The following is a 21743-nucleotide window of genomic DNA, read 5'->3' as shown; positions in this document are numbered from 1 at the left end:
GGCAAGAGAAGTGGGCAACTTAGGATGAAATGGTTGGATGGCATCACTTACTCAATGGACATGAGTTTGAGCAAACTCAGGGAGATAGTGAAGGACAGGGAAGCCTGGTGTGCTAAAGTTCATGGGGTCATAAAGAGTCGGACACAACTTAGCGACTAAACAACAACGTCTACAAGAAAGTTTCTTATATTTTAGCCTCATATTTATTTTATTTTGGTAAACTCTGGATTTATTCATTCATTTGACAAAAATCTGTTGACCACACAATATAAACCAGGCACAGAGCTGGGGATGCCACAGCGAACAAAACAGAGAAAAGTCCCTGTTCTCATGGAGCTGATATTGCAGGGTGAGAGACAGACGAGATCACTAAGTGAAGGATACAGTGTATTAGATCTCAGAGATTAGAGCAATAGAGAAGAAATATAAAGTGGTGAAGAGGGAAGAGAAGGTAGCTTCGGAGGGCTTCCCAGAGAAGAGAACATTCGAGTACAGACCAGAAGGAAGTGAGGGAGGGACCAGGCAGAGAGCCGGAAAACACAGAGTCCCCAAGTACAAAGGTTCTGAGGAGGGAGCAGGTGTGTGTTTGAAGAAGCACAGGGAGGCCAGTGTAGCTGAGGCAGAGTAAACAAGCAGAGAGCTGAGGGAACGAGGCCAGAGAAAAGAGGTGAGAGTGGACGTGGCCGGCCTCCTGGCTCATAGGAAAGCTGGTGCCTATTATCCTAAGTGAGATTAAAAAGTCACTGGAGGTTTTTAAAAAGCAGAGGTACTAGCCAGATCTCCGAACATTGGTTCATGGGGAAAAGGAGTAGAAGCAGAAAACACTGAACATCAGTTCATGGGGAAAAAGGGGTAGAAGCAGAAAAACCAGTTAAGGGGGTATTGCAATCATCCTACTACTACTAAGTCGCTTCAGTCGTATCCCACTCTGTACAACTCGACAGACGGCAGCCCACCAGGCTCCGCCGTCCCTGGGATTCTCCAGGCAAGAACACTGGAGTGGGTTGCCATTTCCTTCTCCAATGCATGAAAGTGAAAAGTGAAAGTGAAGTCGCTCAGTTGTGTCTGACTCTTCTCAACCCCACGGACTGCAGCCTACCAAGCTTCTCTGTCCATGGGATTTTCCAGGCAAGAGTACCAGGCCAGAGATTATTCCATGTTAGCTCAGGGCACTGTCAGGTTGAGAGAAAGGGAAGAGTCAAGAAAGATATGTCACTAGCATAGCATCACCATTAACTGTAGAATGAGTAGGTTCTTGGAAGAGCACTTTGGGACACGTTAGTTTGAGATGCCTCTGAAATATCCAAGGAGATATCAGGAAGGCAGGCAAATACATCAGCTTGCTGTTCATATCAGCCTAGAGACCTTAGCTAGTGATAAACATGTTGAAGTCCTCACCACAAAGGCGAGTAAAAGCCACAATGTTGGGGACTTTCCTCGAGGTCAAATGGCTAAGACATCACACTCCCAATGCAGGGGGCCTGGGTTCGACCCCTGGTCAGGGAACGAGTTACCACACATCGCATGTGCAACTAAGACCCAGCACAGCCAAATAGATAAATAATTTTTAAAAATTAAAAAAAAAAACCCACAATGTTGGATGAGATCACCTAGAGAATAGGGAGGAAGATACTGAGCTGTTAGGCACAACTCTGGTGGCATTTCATATGGCTTTTTCTTCTTCTTAGTCTCTTTCTGTATTGTCTAAATTTTTTTTACATGTCATTTTTCAACAAACCACATAACTCTTTGGAAGAGAAAAAAAAAGAGTAAAAGAGCCCTTTTCAGGAAACCATCGGAAGCAAAGCATCAGAAAAGACAAGTGTGCCCTTTAACCACAGTCCCACATGGTCCATGCTGTCAGTTTGAAGGCCTTAAGGAGAAATTTATCCTGCCCTTAAAAAATTCATGACCACCTTTTGGAAGCTTAATCCATTCTCTGTGATAATGATGTGAGGATGAAAAGCAAAATTTGATTATGTTTGCTCTGTGCCAGGCCCTGCATATAAATTCCTTATACATATTATCTCATTTAATCATCTCAACATGCTTTTGAGATCTGTTAATAACTCTTAAATGTTTTTACCCCCCTTCTTACAGTCCAGACAACTGAGTCTTTGTGAGGGTAAGTCACTTGCCTGAAGTTTCACAGTTAATAAATGCTGGATCTAAATAAGGGTCCTTTTACTACTGAACTCAAACTCTGAACCAAGGCTCAATGATGGTACCTTGTGCCTTTGGATTTTGTAGACTTTATTCCAAGAGCTCTTTATTTAATTGCAAAATAGGACTTCCCTGGTGGTCCAGTGGCTGAGAACTTGCCTGCCAGCTCATGGGATGTGGTTCAATCCATAGTCTGGGAAGATTTCACATGCCATGGGGCAGCCGGACCTGTGATCTGCAACTACTGAACCCACGTGCCCCAAATACAGAAACTGACCCTAGAGCCTGTGCTAAGTCGCTTCAGTCGTGTTCGACTCTGTGCGACCCCATAGACGGCAGCCCACCAGGCTCCCCCATCCCTGGGATTCTCCAGGCAAGAGTACTGGAGTGGTTGCCATTTCCTTCTCCAATGCATGAAAGTGAAAAGTGAAAGTGAGGTCGCTCAGTCATGTCCAACTCTTAGCGACCCCATGAACTGCAGCCCACCAGCCTCCTCTGTCCACAGGATTTTCCAGGCAAGAGTACTGGAGTGGGGTGCCATTGCCTTCTCCCCAAACAATAGAAGCCGCCATAAATGAAACGCCCATGCACCACAACTAGAGATAGCCTGTGAGCAGCAACCAAAATCCAGTACAACCAAAAATAAATACATATTTTAAAAAATATATAAAAATAATAGATTTTTTTTTAATGTAAAATAATGCTCAGATAAAGATCTCAGATAAAGAGATCTTAAGCACTAAATATGCTTCTGGGCATAACACTTTAGATATCTTCATCTTTGTTTTCTCCTCTATTGCTAACAACTTATTAAATAGAAGGGTCATCTGACCGTAGAAGTCCATCTCTGCTAGAAAAAGTATGTGGGTGGAGAAAAGGTGCAGAGGTCACCCGTTTACAATCCTGCCAGAACAACTCTGGAAGCCACATTCTTAAGTTTAAAAAAAATCTAGTGCACAATAAAAATCTTAGCTTTAAGTCAGTTCTCTCTTCTTGAAAGTACTCACCATAAAAGTTGCTTTGTATTTAAATGGCACATTATAGTGGTAAAGAACCTACCTGTCAATGAGGGTTTGATTCCTGTGGGGAAGATCCCCTGGAGAAGGGAATGGCTACCCACTCCAGTATTCTTGCCTGGGAAATCCCATGGAGGAGCCTGGTGGGCTATAGTTCATGGGGCCGCAAAGAGTCAGACTGAGCGTGCACACACGTAGTTCTTAGCCATTTCTATAGGTACTGCTCCCTAGAACCTGAGTTTGAGTGTTCACATTCAATTTGCACATCAGCTGCAAAATAAAGAGCAGAACAAATCTGGTCACACACATACCTACAAAGAAAGAAACAAAAAGATTTTAAGTAGTATTTCAGTTTTGAATCATAGTTCTTCATTTTTCTTGTCTCTGTTATGTAAAATGCATAATTTTTAAAAGATGTATAGTTTAGCAACAGCAAGGAGATTCTGTGCTTGTATCCTAAGGCAGCCTTATCTGAGGGACACAAGAAAAAACATTTTTATTTTCTAATTAGTATTATCTAATTTTATGATAAGTATTTTGAATTATATCAGAGGTAATAGTCAACATATTCAACAAGGCACAGTCCAATCAGAATGGACACGCTGAATGATGAGAGTGTCCACCAGCCTGAAAACAACTTCTGAGGCCACCTCCCTGTGTCCCAGCTGAGTATCAGTCCTCAGTTAAGTATGTGGTCATGATTAAGATGTTCAAAAGTTGAAACTTCTAAATTGGATTAGATTCTTTCATATTACTAAGCCAGTTATATTTAGGAAAATGTATGCTTGGGCTTCCCTGGTGGCTCAGCTGGTAAAGAATCTGCCTTCAATGCAGAAGACCCAATTCAACCCCTGGTTGGGAAGATCCCATGGAGAGGGAATGGCAAGCCACTCCAGTATTCTTGCCTGGAGAATTCTGTGTACAGAGAAGCCTGGCAGGCTACAGTCCATGGGGTCGCAAAGAGTTAGACACAACTTAGCAACTGAGCATGCACGCACACAAACCTTTATGTATCTATCAGTATAAATAAGTATATATACAGACACAGAGATGCATACAGATAAACATATAGACTGAAAGAAATATACCAAAATTCTTATCTCCAGATTCTTTTTGTCTGTATTTCCTAACTTTTCTACACATTTATACTACATTTTTACAGCTCAGGTTGGGGAAAGACAACTAGTTGGTTTGAAAAATGGTTCTGTGGCTGACATATTCTTGTCAAGCAGGACTAGTTCTCTACTAAGTGGAGACAGTGCTTTTTGACACAGTCCCAAATACCCAGGTGGCTCATTGGTAAAGAATCAGCCTGCCAATGCAGGAGATGTGGGTTCAATCCCTGGGTCAGGAAGATTGCCCTGGAGGAGGAAATGGCAACCCACTCCAGTATTCTTGCCTGGAGAATTCCATGGATAGAGGATCCTGGTGGGCTACAGTCCATGGGGTCACAAAGAACCAGATACAACTGAGCATGCACACAAGTTAGAGCCCAGTGCCACCCTCACTAGGTGGCAGAAATGCCTTGCAATTTTGTTGAGCCTGACAAATGATGCAAGTTCAATAGGTCTCACTCTGTGCTCTGGATCAAGCTAAAGTTAAGCCAGCAGCAGGTCCCCAGAACAGTTCCAAGATCTCCACGGCCTCCGGGGGTAGTCTTATCAGGTAATGTGCTCTGATCCAAGCTTGTTCCTCTTTCCCAGAGGCCAGATAGTAAATCACCTCCTTCCTATTTTCTGGGCCTGCTCTGCTGCAGCACAAAGCATGCATTTAGGAAAATGAACTGACAAAGAGGAGTTTTTTAATAAATAGGGCCATATATGACATAGTGTGAAATAATGTTTTTATTTAAAACAAAAAACTGAAAAAAATCAATATGTATCCCTGATTGTCAGAATTAAAGGACACATGGACATACAGTTGATAAAGTTCACAAGTTCTGTGTACACCATCAGTGTCATTCTCTTTGTTCACAATAATAATAATGAGTATCACTGGATTTCTCTATACATCATTTGTTTTGAATACTTTCCATAGGTTCCTTATATAAGTAATGCCCAAACACCCTCTGCAAGATTTGGTTAAAGAATGCCTAAAAATCAGTTTGAAAGTTTGGGTAATATCTGCCTCTCCGCTACCATAATCTAATAGACCATAGTAATTCAATAATAAACAGTCCTATTTAGGCAGCACTGAGAGAACTGCGTTTACATGCATTACTTATTTCACCTGAACCCTTCTCATAATCAGAGATCCTCCGTTTCTCAGTTTACTGAGGGGGTCATGGCACATGTGACCCACTGGAATAAGGAAAGAGCAAAAGGCAACATAAATTACAGAAAGAAGACAATATAAATCAGCTACTACTCATATTCATGGGTATAACATGACTTAAGCTGTCACCTGATAGAAGAAAAAGCATCTTCTGTGTGTGTTTGAAAAAAGCTAAGGAAGCTCTTTCAGAAAAATTTGCCCAGGAGCTCAAACTTAATAGCTATTACACATCTAAAAAAGGCTTGGCTAGATGAAGCACTGTGCTTTGGTGGAGAGAAGTCCAGTCATTTGGACATAACATTACATCTTAAACCTTCGGAGATGTTTTTCTTTCTTTTGGCCATACTTGGAATCTTAGTTCCCTGACCAAGGATTGAACCTGAGCCCCCTGTAGTGGAAGTGCAGAGTCCTAACCATTGGACCACCAGGGAATTCCCTGGAAAACGCTTTATTTTTTTTTTTAAACAAATGTTATTTATTTATTTTTGGCTGTGCTGGGTCTTTGTTGCTGCATGGGCTTTTCTCCAGTTGCAGCAATTGAGGGCTACTCTCTAGCTGTGGTACATCGGCTTCTCATTGCAGTGACTTCTCTTGTTGTTGAGCATGGGTTCTAGGGGCTCACAGGCTTTAGTCGTTGCAGCACATGGGCTTAGTGATTGTGGCTCCTGGGCTCTAGAGTACAGGCTCAATAGTTTGGTGCATAGTCACATGGCATTGTTCCAGCTCACGGACTGAACTTGTGGCAGGCAAATTCTTTACCACTGAGCCACTGGCAGGTGGATTCTTTACCAATGAACCACTAGGGAAGCCTGAAACTTCTTTTTAAATAAAGTTTTTATTTTGACATAATTGTAGGTTAACATGTGGTTTGTAAGAAGTAATACAGAACAACCGAGGACCCACTTTATCCAGTTTTCACCGGTGGTTTAATATCTTACAAAACCATGATTGGTATTGAGACAACCAAGATACAGGAGAGTGTTTGAAAATTTTTAAACAATTTGATCACTGTAATAATCAGTCCCACAATTCAGGAACATGCCTTTAAATTTCAGAGTTGCTAAGTAAGGTCTTATGAGATATGCCATGGGACTGGGAGGTGGCAGCATGAAGTGCACAGGAATCTGAGGGGCAGCTTGCTATGCTCCCTCACTCTAAAAAAATTTTTTTCCAGGAATTCTAGGTGACTGACAACCAGCTGCAAGTTGTCTGCAAAAGGCATAAGCTTTGAAGGCAAAGCTGAATGTGATTTCACCACAAGGCACAGCAGCTCGCAAATCACCTTGCTGAGAAGTTTCCCAGCCAAAGAGAGAGTTATCAGAGGCTCTAATTTTTCCACATCTACTTTATTTATTCAGGAGCCTGGCGGGCTACAGTACACGGGGTTGCAAAGAGTCAGCCACGACTGAGCACGCACACATTTATTTATTTAACAAATCCCGTGTAAGGAACTCCTGGCTGCTTAGTACTTGCCTGAAAGCATTTGCTTCTCTATGGACCAGTTCCCCAGATACGACGCTTGTGATTCAAATAAGGGCTAGATCTTCAGTTTATTGTAATCGTCAGTGTTTTTACTGCAACTTTTGAGAGTTCTGCCGGAAGTTTCTGACAAATAGTGAAAGTCTCTGGCAAGTGTCTGAGGAAGTAGACAACAGAGGGATATTCTCCTCCCCAGAGGACATAATAGTCACTTTGGAGAAGTTATAAGACTTTCTTCTAAATGTTAATGAATTAGAAAGGGCAATCCCCATTGGAACCTGGAGAGGTTGCATAACATTAAAGGCATGTGGAAATGAGAACACAGGGAAGTAGATAAAACAGAAGCCTGAAAACTGCACATTCCTACATTTGGAAACCATTAGAAAACTTTCCCAAATAATCTAATATCAGGAACCAACATGTTTCTAGGGAAAGTCAAACCTGCTAAGGATTCTATAATTTCAATATATGCTTAAGATTAGTTGTCATTTCTGCCATAGGATCTAAGGATAGAAGTTCCTTTCTTAAAACGACACCCTGGTACACTAAAGCATATAAGCAGGAAGATAAGACAGTATGAAAAAAAGCCACCTACTCCTCTTGTTGTGACAAACATGGTTTCCCAAGTTTTTATCCCAAAGTTATCTCTGATTGATTCCTTAGCATCACAAACAGTTGGGATAGTTGTCTGAGCTTACCCTGCCTGTGGGCCTTCCCTGGTGGCTCAATGGTAAAGGATCCACCTGCCAATGCAGGAGATGAGAGTTCAATTTTGGGTCGGGAAGATCTGCTAGAAAAGGAAATGGCTACCCACTCCAGTATCCTACCTGGGAAATCTCATGGACAGAGACGCCTGGCGAGCTACAGTCTATAGCGTCACAAAAGAGCCAGATACGACTTACCAACTAAACAACAACCATCAATATGTACAACCAAAGAAATGAGGCTTGCTTGGAGTAAAGAGTTCTAGAAGAAGATACAGCAGATATGACCTACCTTTTTGGGACTGCAGCATCAAACCAGGAAATCACTAGTGTTTCACCATTCAGAACACCCTTTAACAAAAATAGACACACACCTTTGAACCATGTCATTATGTTAATGACTGGCAGCCAAAAAACATTTTGCTTGCATCAATTTTGCCTGAAAACCAGGTCTCTGATTGCATATCTTGATCTGGGAGAAACTGGCTATCGTTGAATACACTTTGATGGTCCAAAGGTCTTGATCTTGGCAGTTTCAGTGCCAGTTTTGTGAGCGAAGAAATGAGCCAGAAACCATTCTGCCAGTCAGCACTAAAACAGGGTCCCTGAGTAACCACAGGACTTCCTTCTTGGCCAAACTGAGAAAATAATTGTTATGTATAATATTAATATTCACAAAGCAAAGTTTTCTGCTGATTTAGATGGCTACGAATCAGTAGTGTCATTATGTTTTACCCATTTGGGTGTAGGGGTGTGTGTGTGTGTGCACACACATGTGCGTGTGGGTAGTATTCAATAATTTTGATAATTCTTTGGACCCACCCAGGTGAGAAAATATCAAATTTGAGGCCTAAGTGTTTCCTAGAAAGAATGTTAGAGATCATATACCTTATTTGTATTTTAACTTGCTCATTTAGTGTTTCTAAGGTAATATTCTCATTTAAAAAATCCAAACAATAACAAAAAGTCTCTTTTGTTCCTCTTGGCCACCACCCAGTTCCACTTTCCTCTCCTGAGATAGCCAATGTTAACTAGTTGATACATATCCTTCCACTCCTCTTCTGTACAGATACATAAATATATGCAACTGTAACATTATGTTGTTTAAAATAAATACATGATCTCACAATGTATATCTTTGCTTATTTTTTCACTTAAAATGTTTCGCGATCTCTCCTATCTATGTTTTACTCCGGCCCCTTCACCCAGTTCGGGAGAAGGCCAAGGCAACCCACTCCAGTACTCTTGCCTGGAAAATCCCATGCATGGAGAAGGCTGGTAGGCTGCAGTCCATGGGGTCGCTAAGAGTCGGACACGACTGAGCGACTTCACTTTCACTTTTCACTTTCATGCATTGGAGAAGGGAATAGCAACCCACTCTAGTGTTCTTGCCTGGAGAATCCCAGGCTGCCGTCTATGGGGTCGCACAGAATCGGACACAACAGAAGCAACTTAGTAGCAGCAGCAGCAGCTTCACCCAGTTCAAGCTCTTCATTTCACATAAAAGGAAATTGAAGCCTAAAGTAGTAAAACAATTTTCCAAAGGCTTAGTAGCAAGAGCCCAGCCAGTAGAACTTTCAAAATCAAACAAAAATCAGTGATTATTTACTGAACAAAGTTTGCAGAAACTAAAAAGGAACAAACTCTACTCAGAATCCAGTCTCTCCAATAGTTTTTTTTTTTTCCTCTGTTCAGCTTTTGTCTGTATGCAGAACTACTTTTTTACATAGTGTAATCAAAGCATAAATCAACTGGTGTCCTTTTTTTTTTTTTCTTTCTATTTTGGCCACGCTGCAGGGCTTTGCAGCATGCGGAATCTTAGTTTCCTGCTCAGTGAAAGCCACGAATCCTAACTATCGAGCCATCAAGGAATTCCCTTTTTTCACTTAAGTTAATCAGATGTTCATATTACTATCAAGTCGACAAGTTAATTGTCAATGATTGGTGACCAAACAGTTCCTCTAGTAGTCAAGCCCTCTTCCCACTAAGCTGCTTCCCACTGTACTTCCCCCATCCTCTCATTCTTCACAGACTTTCAAGTCACTAACTTCACTTTCCTCTAGATCCTGGCTCCGGTCCATTTCTCGTCCCCCCTCAGAGGCATTTCTCAACTCTTAAAGAGCTCCCCTCTCCATCCTGGGTCTCTAGGGGGGAATCTCAATACTCTCCCGGACCTGGGTCGCCTCAGTGTTCCCGGAGGTTCCCAAGAGAAGGTTTCACAAAGGCAGTTCCCGAGGTCCAGGAAACGCGGGTCACTGATGGCCACGCTTCGGGGTTCTGTTTGGGAACCTCCAGAATTGACTGGTGTAAGCGATTGCAGGGTCCTTGTGGGGTCAGGGTGTGGAGGCCGGGCGCAGTCCTATTCACGTGACCCGGCCCCAGGGAGAGAAGTTCGTTTTCCCACCAGAGGGGGCGCTGGAAGTGACAGGCGGGGAGCCAGCCCCCTCCCCTCCGGGGTACTCCTGGGCGTCGCTCTCCGACTAGGGGCTCTGACGTCATCTCTCCGAGCCGGGGGCGGGGCGCTCTTGACGCCATCTCCGGGCGCCCGGCTGGGGGGGCGCTGGGTGTGGGGCGGCTCCGGGGCCGGGGATGGCGGCGGCCGCTGTTGCGGCGGCTCCGGGACCAGCGGGAGGAGCCCGGGGAGCGCCGTGAGATGGGCCGGTGAGTGTCGCCTTGATTGAGGCCGCCGACCTCACTGGGGCCAAGCAGGCCTGGGCTTGGTGCTCTGAAGGAAGTGGCCCCCCAGAGCCCGTTGCCCCGCGGACCGAGGGAGCGAAAGAGGCCTCGCCTAGACCCCGGATCGCTTCTCACCGGCCCGGCCCAGAGAGCTGCCTCAGGTTCCTGCGCCCCCGCGGCTGTGTCCTGGCGGCCCGGGCTGTCCGAGTCCTCGGGGCGGGAAGGGGCCCCCAAACAAGGAAGCAGCGCCTGCGGGGCCTCGCCCTTAACTCCTCTGCTTGAAAGGTCGACCCTCTACTCTCTAAACGCAGAATTCCCAATTTCGGGCCTTACCCCTTTTGGGGCAGTGATTGGGGGAACAAGGGAAGCCTTAGCCCCTGTCTGTTCTAAGCTCCTCGCCCTCAGCGAATTCGAGTCTGGGGCTGGATTCAACCTCTTGATTCTGGGCTGTGCTGGCAGCTCCAGCAGCTCTCCGGAATGGTCGTTTCCCGTTAGCTCCGTTAGGGCCACAGGCTGCGTCTTGCCCTGGAGAAATCCTCATTGAGCCTCTTAAGAGGCTAACGTTTCAGATTCCAAAATGTGTTTTGCGTTGTGGGAACCTGGTGTACAGTCTTGGCTCTTTGTTACTCCCGCAGACCTTTTGCCTCTTTCTGTCCTTTTATTAGCCTCTGTTTGGCTAACCCCTCTGGGACCTAGAGGCAGGTTCTCTTTAATGTTTTAGTCATGAGAGGCAAGTATCATTCTAGAATTGAAGATGTGACCCATTTTCTGTTGGAAATGACAGAGAAAGCGAACAGCTTTTCAGTTACTGGAACTGCTGGCAAAGAAGGAATGCAAGACTTGTGCCCTCTGTGTAACTTTGTGTTTATGGAACGAAGAATTTGTCTTTCCACCTTGTTTTCCTGTCTTCTTCCTTTTTTTTTTTTTTGATATATCTGCACCTTGCCGATCTTAAGGGAGAAATACCTTGAGTTTGGTTTGAGGCTTGCAGTATAATCCAAGTAGGACTTGGAAAGCACAGTGGGTAGTATCAACAGTGTCTCCAAGTACTGGTCAGTATTACTTTCTTGTTTTTAGAGATTAAGGCTCTGGTCTTCAGTGCATGATGTGTCTGACAGGTGTATATTCGGACGTTGACAGTTAGCAGTTTTGTTTTCCATTGTTGCGGTACCTGAGGATGAAGGCAGTACTTTCAGTTTCTGTCACACCTGATTCAGCACTTGATACAAAGTTGTCACTTAGAAATTTTACACACATACACAGGAGCCTGTTTTGTTTTTTTTTTTTACCCTGGAAATTTGTTAATAAGGCTTCCCTTTGAGTGACTCCCCCTTGACCTCTTTTTCTGCCCCAGAAACATAAATAATTGTTCTTTTTCCTCCAGTGCCTCTTTTCTCATTTAAATAACCTCCACATCTATGTTTTCATTAGCCCAGAATAAAAGTGAAATCCGTGAGACTGATTTTTTTCCTGCTTCCCTTTGTTCACGTGGGAACAATGCTGAGTCTTCCACTTTGTGCATTTACCTGAAACTGGGATTGGAAATAAATTTATTTGGTGGAATAGGTACAGGTAGAGAATGAAGAATACGATGTTAAGGAAAACAGTGAAGTTTGACACTTGGAAATTTTTTTCCCAGAAATGTCTTCCAACAAATTAGAATTTAATGTGTTGTTACCCCTAGAGAAGAGGCTGAAGCAGGGACTCCTGGATATTAATGTCTTTGTGGCTTTAGAATTCGCTTTCTTCATGATCCTGGGGATGGTCAGAGGCTAGGCTCCCACTTATGGATTCCTGTTTCTGTCTTCTAGGCTCCCAAGCCAGTGGGGAGGACACTGCTTCTTATTACAACTTCTCAGAAGCACCACTGGAAGCTCAGGTAATGGAGGTGCTTTGGATACCTTGTTGCAGAAAAACATCTGGAATCAACAGTGGAAAAGCAGAACAGAGTGTAATATCAAATCTTTTTCCAGAGCCAAAGAACTGAAGCCTGATTGGAAGAAATAGGTGACAAATTTCATAGGTGTTCAAGTATTCAGACCAAAATGATAAGTTGTGACAGTGGCCAAAAGCGTGTATGAAAGGTGATAGAGAAAGGGGAGAGAGAACTTTCTTATGAATCACATAGACCTAAGATAGTGATAAAGAGGCATGTTTTGGGGAATGGAACCAGAATCTTAAGAAGTGGTGCCTAGAACCTCCCTACCAAAGAAAAGGAGCCAACGGCAAAGAAAAAAAGAAAGGGAATGGGTGAAGAAGGCAAATTGAAGGTGGTCCATGGGAGGAAAAGAAGTCTTGCCAGACTAGGGAACACAAAGTCTGTGTGAGGTCAGAAGAGTTTTGTTGCTCTTTGAAGAAAAGGAGAAATAAATAAATTCTAGAAAATGCTAGTACAGTCACTTTCCTCATAGGGCCCAAGTTTGAAGGTAGTATTTTATGGGGCAAAGAAGATACTTATTTTCGTAACATAATTAGGGAACAGCATTTTTTTAAAAAAACAAGCAGACCTCAGGACCTATTGACACCTGGGTCCTTGAGGTGGTGGTGATATGAAGCAAAGGAGGTAAGGCCTGGGAGGGAGGAGGGGGATAGATGAGATCATAACCCAAATTAGGCTGGGGAAAGGAAGCAAGGATGAGCTCATATGTTCAGGAAAGAAGATAGCACAGTAGTAGTGTTTGGTGACAAAAGGAGAAACTTAAGGACCGAGCAGCAAAGACCATGTGTTCAAATCCCCCTTAGGGGGAAAGACTCAGAATAGTCAGGGTTCGCATCAGAGACACAGCTAATCATGACCCTGTTGGTTTCCCTGGGGTCATGGACCAACAGGTTACGTTCCGCATTTTTGAATGCTTGACCTTGTAGCTGTGTGCTTTCTGTGATTGTTTCTTTCATGTCCTTGGCTGGATGAGTGAGGGGTGCAGCATCCTTGTCTTCTGCTTTCTCATTCCTCTTTTTTTCCCAGCAGTCCCCTTGGTTCCATCTTCCTCTATGGATGCAGTTCCTGCTCTTCCATTTGACTTGGTTTACCCCTGGGTTACTGTTCTTTGCCTCTGATTTGTTCCCTAGCAGATGTGGGCGCCCCAGCCAACAGCACAGAGGGGTGCAGGGGAGCTACAGAGAAGCCCCTTCTGATGCCCCAAGGAGCAAGCCGACCCCTTCCAGGCTCCAGGAACACCACAAAGCAATATGAAACCTGTTCATGAGAGGAGTCAGGAATGCCTTCCACCAAAGAAACGAGACCTCCCCGTGACCAGCGAGGATATGGGGAGAACCACCAGCTGCTCAACTAACCACACACCCTCCAGTGATGCTTCTGAATGGTCTCGAGGGGTTGTGGTGGCCGGGCAGAGCCAGGCAGGAGCCAGAGTCAGCCTGGGGGGTGATGGAGCCGAGGCCATCACTGGTCTAACGGTGGACCAGTATGGCATGCTGTATAAGGTGGCTGTGCCACCTGCCACCTTCTCCCCAACTGGCCTCCCATCTGTGGTGAACATGAGCCCCTTGCCCCCCACATTTAATGTAGCGTCTTCTCTGATTCAACATCCGGGAATCCACTATCCCCCAATCCACTATGCTCAGCTCCCGTCCACCTCTCTGCAGTTCATCGGGTCTCCGTACAGCCTTCCTTATGCTGTGCCACCTAATTTCCTCCCGAGTCCCCTCCTTTCTCCTTCTGCCAACCTCGCCACCTCTCACCTTCCACACTTTGTGCCATACGCCTCACTCCTGGCAGAAGGAGCCACTCCTCCCCCGGCTTCATCCCCAGCCCATTCGTTCAGCAAAGCCCCCTCTGCCAGCTCCCCGCCTGGGCAGTTGCCACATCACCCGAGTACTCAGCCACTGGACCTCGCTCCAGGCCGGATGCCCATTTATTATCAGATGTCCAGGCTCCCTGCTGGGTACACCTTGCATGAAACTGCCCCCGCAGGTGCCAGCCCCGTTCTTACTCCTCAGGAGGGCCAGCCTGCTCTGGAAGCAGCCGCTGCCAATGGACAGAGACCGCGAGATCGGAATTTAGTGAGACGGGAAAGCGAAGCCCTTGACTCCCCCAGCAACAAGGGCGAGGGCCAGGGACTGGCGCCAGTGGTCGAATGCATGGTGGACGGACAATTGTTTTCAGGTTCTCAGTCTGCACGGGTGGAGGTGGCAGTGCCAGCACACCGAGGGACCCCGGACACTGACCTCGAGGTCCAGCGGGTGGTGGGTGCTTTAGCTTCTCAGGACTACCGGGCGGTGGCAGCTCAGAGGAAGGACGAGCCCAGCCCCCTCAACCTGTCCCACCATAACCCTGACCACCAGGGCGGGGGGCGAGGGCCAGCCAGGAGCGCCGCCGAGATGGCCGAGAAAAACCAGGCCCGAGGGGTCTCCCCTCACTCCCATCAGGAACCCCTGAAGCATAGACCTTTCCCCAAAGCAGTGGTTGTAGCCAATGGCAACTTGGTGCCCGCTGGAACTGACCCAGGCCTGCTGCCTGTGGGTTCGGAGATCCTGGTGGCATCAAGTTTGGACATACAGGCCAGAGCCACCTTCCCAGACAAGGAGTCGACGCTACCCCCCGTGACCTCTTCCCATTTGCCCTCCCATTTCATGAAGGGCGCCATCATCCAGCTGGCTACGGGGGAGCTGAAGCGGGTGGAGGACCTCCAGACACAGGATTTTGTGCGCAGTGCCGAAGTGAGCGGGGGGCTGAAGATTGACTCAAGCACAGTTGTGGACATTCAGGAGAGCCAGTGGCCTGGATTTGTCATGCTGCACTTCGTGGTGGGTGAGCAGCAGAGCAAAGTGAGCATCGAGGTGCCCCCCGAGCACCCCTTCTTCGTCTATGGCCAGGGCTGGTCCTCCTGCAGCCCCGGGCGGACTGCACAACTCTTCTCTCTGCCCTGCCATCGGCTCCAGGTGGGAGATGTCTGCATCTCTATCAGTTTACAAAGCTTGAACAGTAACTCAGTCTCTCAGTCCAGCTGTGCTCCCCCAGGCCAGCTGGGTCCTCCCCGAGAAAGACCTGAAAGGACAGTCCTGGGACCCCGAGAGCAATGTGACAGTGATGGGAAAAGCCAGCCGTCAGGCGAGGGCTCCCGGTCGGTAGAGCCCTCGCAGCCGGAGCCTGGTGCTCAGGCCTGCTGGTCGGCCCCGAGCTTCCAAAGATACAGCACGCAAGGGGAGGAGGCGCGGGCTGCACTGCTCCGTCCCTCTTTCATTCCACAGGAGGTGAAGCTGTCCATCGAAGGGCGCTCTAATGCGGGGAAATGAACTTATCCCAGACCCAGCCTGGGGCTCCACCCCAGAGCTGGGCCTCACCGTGAGCGAGCAGAGCAGAGGATTTGCACATGCCGAGCAGTGGGTAGCTCTCTGGGCAGTGAGGTTGGTGGGGAAGAGGTGGCACGAAGGCAGCCTCCTGAGGCAGGGTCTGTTACCTGTCACCCCATCGCATCCTTTCAGAACAGCCCCCACTGGGGTGTTGTGACGGGGAGCAGCAGGCCTGGGCCAAGGAAGGAAGGGGGTGCACGCAGGATAAGAAACATTCCAAATATCAGGGCCCCCTGTTCTTTCCTCTTCATCCCTGGCTCCTGCAAGGAGAGAGTCAGGCTTTGGGAGCAGGTGGCAGAGGGAAGGAGCAAAGAAAGAGCCAAAAATGATGATCCACAGCTTATAGTAGCAGTTCAGCTGTCTGAAGTTTTTTTTTTTTTTCCTTTCTTTTTTGTGATGGGAGGGCAGGAGGCCCCATGGTTGGAAGTAAGAGGGTTCCCACCCAGAACTCTTCTTTTGAGAGCTGTGCACTTTAAAGGGTAGTTTTGTTACAGATGTTGGAGGCTGGGTATTTTTGCAGGGGACTCTGCGTGACCCTCTGTTCCAGCTGTTTCCCGTCTCTCCCCACCGTTCCTCCCACAAGGCTTCTAGCATCCCACCAGGAGAGAGAAGCCCCTCCAAGGCTCAGAGTGGAGACTTACCTTGGTGGGGACCCAGTTGCGGGATATGAGGAGAAAGACCTGATGGCCATACTGACCAGGCTCTAGGCAGAGCTTCCGGAAGGGCAGCTGACTTAACAAAGCCCCTCCTACTCAGTGTTCCAGACCCACTTTGAAATTGTCCTGAATCTTGAGTTGGTAATGGTGACTTTCAAAAGAACCAGTGGATCCTTTGCCCCAGGCCCCTACACCCGCTCCTCTGTCTGTCTTTGTTGTGCCTAAGTGCCTGCGCTGCCCCCACCCTCTGCTGACCTAACCTGTCTGGTATCTTGACCTGGGCCTAATTTTTAGCTGCATTGCCGTTCCCTTTCTACAAAACTGGTTTTGTCCACTCTGACCAAGACCTCTAGTTTTTGCTGTGTAGGGGGTCTCTCTGGTTTCCCTTTCAGTTATTCTCTAGTTTTAAAAACTCAGAGTCATGTCCCCTCCTCTCCTGTAGTTGAACTGTTTGCTGGGGAAACAAGAATGGAACTATGCCCTGGGTCGGGGCCAGTATCAGTGGCTGGGCAGTGCCCATCCTTAGGTTTTTACAGAGTCCCTCCCAGCTTACTCCACTCCCTCTCACAGCATTTGGGCTTCCCCAAGCCGTCTTCTCCCACAGTGAGCTCTAAGGTGTTGGGATAGTCTTTTTTTTTTATTTTGTCCGTGGGATTTTAGTTCCTCAAATCAGGGACTGAACCTAGATCCTCAGCAGTGAAAGCATGGAGTCCTAACCACTGGACCACCAGGGAGTTCCCTGGGATACTCTTGATAATATTTCAATACCTGAAAAGTCTCCTAGATTTCATTTTGTGGTGGAGTATTCCTCTGCAAAGAGTTTTTTCGATCTTAGTTGCATGTGCCCCCGTGTCTTAAGCGCATTTTTTTCTTCATGACTTTTTAGCATCAGCTTGGACTGTGGGATTCCAGTGGATGTTGAGAATTAGGCTTCCCCCATCAGCTTTCAGGTGGGTGGGTGGGTGTTCTGTTTGTATGGGCGGGGGGAGGTCTTTAGACTCTTGAAACAACTCAGGGTATTGTCCACTCAGTTCTCTGGTGAGGCTTCTCCCAGGCTATGACCCTGGCCTTTCAAGGTGGACTGGCTGAGGCCTGGCCTGTCATCCGGAGTCCCGATCCTCTGAGGTCTGATCTCTGCTCTGTCATAGGCTTTAGGCAAGTCTAGTGACCTCTCACTCTTTCACTTCCTCCCCAGCTGCCAAATGGGGATAAATAATCTTACCTACCTCCTTGGGGGAGGGGGCGTTCTGAGAATGGAGTCATTCTTAGTGTTCAGGTGCTAAAGGTGGTTCTCCTGGGGGAACAAAGTGACTGAGACCGGGTTGTTTGCTCCAAGCCCTATGCTCCACGGTTTCATTCCTTGCAAGCAGTTTCCTGGTCAGTCAGCTTCTGGAGGCCTGTCCAAAGGAAACTGCTGACCTGATCACTTCAGTCTCCGGTTCACCTCAGAACCAAACACCAGCCATGTCTGGTGAACACTCAACCTTGTACACATTTGGGATCATGTCCTTTCCCTTCTCTGTCCCCGTTCTCTCTCAATGCTGCTTTCTCTGGCTTGTTTCTACACTGGGGCCCTGTGGGGCTGAGTCTTGAGGAATCCTCTCAGAGGAGGCCTCCAGAGAAGGCCTCATTTCTGGCTGCTCCACAAGAAATTCATTCCCAGTTTCTCATTCCCAGGTTTCTCAGAAACCTCCTTTCTCATTAGGAAGGCTCATCCACTGAATATAGTGACAGGCACACAGTAAGCACTCAAGAAATACCCACCACATGTGCTCGCTTCGGCAGCACATATACTAAAATTGGAACGATACAGAGAAGATTAGCATGGCCCCTGCGCAAGGATGACACGCAAATTCGTGAAGCGTTCCATATTTAAAAAAAAAAAAAGAAATACCCACCACAGATACCAACTGAGCTTCTTCTTAAGGGAGCAAACCTCTGTCTAACCAGAAACATGCCAAGTAGTTTAAATACAAAAACCCCTCACTGCCTAGCCTGGTAACTTCCACTTAATTCTGGAAAGAGAAAATCTTGTGCACCTTGGCGAGCTGGGTCCTGAGCTTTCTGCTGCTGTTCCTCTTCTGCATCTTGCTGGTAAGGCAATACCAGCACTTCCCCTGATACTGTGCCATGCATATGTAATATATTGATTACTTGACTTTGCTGAGCTGCAGAGGTGTCTTGTGTAAAGTATGGTCTCCCAGGGAAAGAAGCTCTGTGCTCTAGATCCTGGTCAGAGCACTGGCATTCCCCTTATCTTTTCCCTCTGGTTCAGTCTTTTCTTCCAGGCATGAGAAATGAATAACCTATGGTGTGTCCATTCTTCCTTGTGAAGATTTCATAAGTGTTATTATAAGAGACCTAAGAGCATTTTGAAAGAGTGAGTGTTTTGGTGGGAAGCTGTCAGCTTTAGGGGGTAATGGGCAGTTGGAGAAGGCCAGTGTCAGGGGTAGGACATCCTAGAGGTTAGACATAGGAAGATGGCTAACTCTGGCATTAAACAGAAATGCCTACACTGGTTTGGGAAGTAGAGGGACCAGGTGAAGGACAAGTAAGACATCCAAGTCTTGGATAACCATTTCTATCAAGATTAATGTACAAGGAGGGGGTTTGGCATGGGGGAAGGGGAAACTAGGAGGTCAGAGCTGAGCACTGGTAGCCCATTGAGGAGGGGCGGCCAGTAGATCTGGACTGATCCTTCTATACTCTTGGTTCAGTTGGTTGTCACATCAGGGGCTTTGGTCTGTGCTGCTTTGCCACTGCTGCTGTCTTTTCACTGTCCTGCCTGCTGCCCTTCACAGCACTCTTTCTGTGTCTTTGGCCATATAGGTGAGACCCAGGCATCCTGTCCATCCTTACCTGTGCAAGGGTTACTTTGTAGCAAAGTCATGTTGAGTAGGGATGGTATAAAATGCTGCTGGTGGGCTGGTGAATCCAAAGGGATGTGGCTTCAGTGCATCTTGGGAGCCCTTTGGCTCCAAATAATCTGACTCTTGAAGAAGAGACAAATGGGTCCTGTAAGTGGTGTTTTCTGTGTATTTGCTTCTTTCCTTTATAATACCTTGTATCCTGTTTTAAAAATTAAATGATGGGGAACCAGGTTAGGACCTGTGTCAGCATCCCAGGGAGGTTCATCTGGCTCCAGTTAAATGGATTCTGGGGTTGGGGGAGGGTTTGAAATAGACCCTCAGGTGGGGTTTAGTTTTATTTTTACCACTGGGCACCATAGAAGATGCACAGGGTGGTGGTATGATTTCAGCCTGCAAGAAGCAGGCATGTTGAAAAGTTGAGTGATCACACTGGAGATAAAGGGTAGACATGAGTTGACTGGGAAAGGGCTTGGGTCCATTGGAGTAAAGACAACCTGGTTGATTGAATTGGCCGTGGGAGATTTAAGTTACAGTCTTAAATAGTGCAGAGGCCAAGTTTTAGGGAGACTTTTTGGCCTCTGAGGCTAAGTTTACTAAACCACACTGAAGCTACAATACTTTCCAGATGGGAAGAAGTGTACACTACAGTTGAAGATCTGAACCACGTGAGGTTGGATGTTGACCAGGAACCTATTAGCCCTTTGCTGGGAAGCCTTCACCCTCCAACTTCCCTGGGATAGACAAGGCCTCCCGCATTATGCAATAATAAAAAAACGCATCTGGGTCTTTGCAGCTGTCAGTTGCTCTTTCAACTCTAGGATCCATCTTTGGGCCACACATCTGGTCTGGGCCTGGGATGATGCTGGCCCTTGAGATGCTAGAGTCAACTGCACTCTCTCCTTACCTTCAGACTATGCACAGTGCCTGGGGCGGAAGGAGGAGAGGTGGTGCGGTGTGCCCTGCTGAGCCTCCCCAGCAGGAACAGTAGTAATAAATGCACTTTTCACACTAAGGTTTCTTTATTAGTTCTCCTATTAAGCCTAGATCCTCCCCTGGTAGACTGCAAACTCAAAAATCTGTGTGATTCCCCCAAGCCATTCTACTGCAAATGCCCAGCAGTGAAGATGGCCTCAAATTGAGTTCCTGTCTGCAGTGTGTGTGGCGGCAGCCCATGTGCCTTTACCTATTGTCAAACTTTGCAAGCATTTATTTTGGTCTTTATGACTGTCACGGGGACTGAGATTCTTCAAAAAGAGAGAGCAAGCGCACGTGCGAGTGTGAACGAGCTGATGACACAGTGGTTTATATCCACTCCCCGCACAGGGAGTTTGCACATAGTTGTGAGCTACGAGTGGTTAGTGCATCACTGAGGTTGCTAAAGGGAGGGTTCATCTCTCATTTGCTTGACACTCGCATTCAAGAGAAGCTTGTGTTGGGGAAGAGACTGACAGTACTCTTGGCAAACTTAAAAGTATTAAATATAAGGCTGTCCCCTACAACCTCCCTCGTCACACACAGGATCCCTGTAGCCAAAACAGTATATGTTCCAGCTGCAGAGAGCAGACTGCTCTCAGCTTGCACAGCACCTTAGGGGAGGGAAGAATATATGGGTAGGGAATGGGGTGGAGAAGGGAGTATGGGGATGTTGTCATCCAGGTGGCTTTAGGGTCCTGAGGAGTAGTAGAGGACGGCACTGGGGAGGTCTGATGGATGGATCTGATTTGTGTAGGAGTTCCCTGTAGATAAATTACTGATCCCCCAACTACTATCCCCAGTATGTAATGGCTAAATTAATATGTAATCAACTGCATTGTATCTAAAGCCTTAGAACTAGTCAGGTGCTCCCCCCACCCAATACCATTTCTTACCCTCTAATCCTACCTGATCTTTAACAAAGCATTAATAATTCTAAGGATAATCTCTATTTTGTTGTGCTTTTTTGTAACTGTTTTAAATAAATCAATTTGTACTGTATATTTGTACTTTTGTGAGATCCTTTTTGCTGTTTTACCATTTTAAGTCTCTGTACTTGGCTACACACAGATTGTATTTTTATTGTTAATGCTCTTCTTATGGATACCTGCATTTAACTTGTGGACTATGTAAACACAATATATATCAATATCTATATATCTATATATCTATCTATATAAACTACTAGCTTTTCCTTTTGGTGTTTGCGCCTTCTTCGTATCCCAGCCTTAGATGGTGGCCCTTGGGTGGGGGACCGAAGCCATGTGTGGCAGAGCTTGAACTGGAGAGCAAGTGGCACCCATCTTTATGTGGTGGGCTCGGGGCAGGTTGTGTGAGCTAGTCCTGAACCGTGGTCTACATGTTCTGTTGTATCTCAGGGACCCAGAAGTCTGCCTGGAGACTCAGATTCTGTACTCACACAACCACAAGGACCGGTAGATGCCCTCACTGTTGGCCTTTTTTCTAATTCTGTTTTCAGAAACACTGCCAGAAACTTTTGGAGTAAGTCATCTCCAATCCCAGCTACCACTTCTAACTTAGCTCGCCACTAGTAAGGGGTGAAACACTCAAGATACATAATAGTTACTCACATTTATTGAGCACTTGGCGTGTGCCACAAAA

At 46.6% G+C, this 21743-nt stretch overlaps 2 protein-coding genes and 2 non-coding genes across 9 annotated transcripts in view; 2 read left to right on the top strand and 2 right to left on the bottom strand.

Moving 5' to 3' along the window:
* The window catches only part of AP1G1 (adaptor related protein complex 1 subunit gamma 1), a 102369-nt gene extending 94375 nt beyond the window's left edge, over window positions 1-7994 (bottom strand). For 2 of the 5 annotated variants that reach the window (XM_070770860.1, XM_070770862.1), the window contains exons 1-2: window positions 7929-7994; window positions 3223-3449 (exon numbers count right to left, since the gene is read on the bottom strand). The gene's annotated coding sequence lies outside the window, so the exon portion shown is untranslated. The remainder of the gene's footprint in view (window positions 1-3222; window positions 3450-7928) is intronic. The other 3 variants (XM_070770861.1, XM_070770863.1, XM_070770865.1) reach the window with 2 other exon arrangements.
* TRNAG-UCC (transfer RNA glycine (anticodon UCC)) lies at window positions 5812-5884 on the bottom strand. The gene has a single exon. It is a non-coding gene; the product is annotated as a tRNA-Gly (tRNA).
* Window positions 7995-10170: 2176 nt separating the features above from the next.
* Window positions 10171-21315, top strand: ATXN1L (ataxin 1 like). 2 transcript variants are annotated; one of them, XM_019979303.2, is made up of 3 exons: window positions 10171-10297; window positions 12124-12191; window positions 13385-21315. In XM_019979303.2, the coding sequence occupies exon 3, from the start codon at window positions 13502-13504 to the stop codon at window positions 15563-15565; it is 2064 nt and encodes a 687-aa protein (XP_019834862.2). In that variant the 5' UTR covers window positions 10171-10297; window positions 12124-12191; window positions 13385-13501; the 3' UTR covers window positions 15566-21315. The 2 variants fall into 2 exon arrangements, with proteins under 2 accessions (XP_019834862.2, XP_019834863.2); XM_019979304.2 differs by having other exon boundaries at window positions 13382-21315.
* LOC139177414 (U6 spliceosomal RNA) lies at window positions 18048-18154 on the top strand. Its single transcript, XR_011561857.1, has one exon. It is a non-coding gene; the product is annotated as a U6 spliceosomal RNA (small nuclear RNA).
* Window positions 21316-21743: the final 428 nt, after the last annotated feature.

Source organism: Bos indicus, chromosome 18, assembly GCF_029378745.1.
Source record: "Bos indicus isolate NIAB-ARS_2022 breed Sahiwal x Tharparkar chromosome 18, NIAB-ARS_B.indTharparkar_mat_pri_1.0, whole genome shotgun sequence".
NCBI classification, from domain to species: Eukaryota; Metazoa; Chordata; class Mammalia; order Artiodactyla; family Bovidae; genus Bos; species Bos indicus.
Note: the sequence above shows the minus strand (reverse complement) of the source record. Positions and strands in the feature narration are given on the sequence as shown.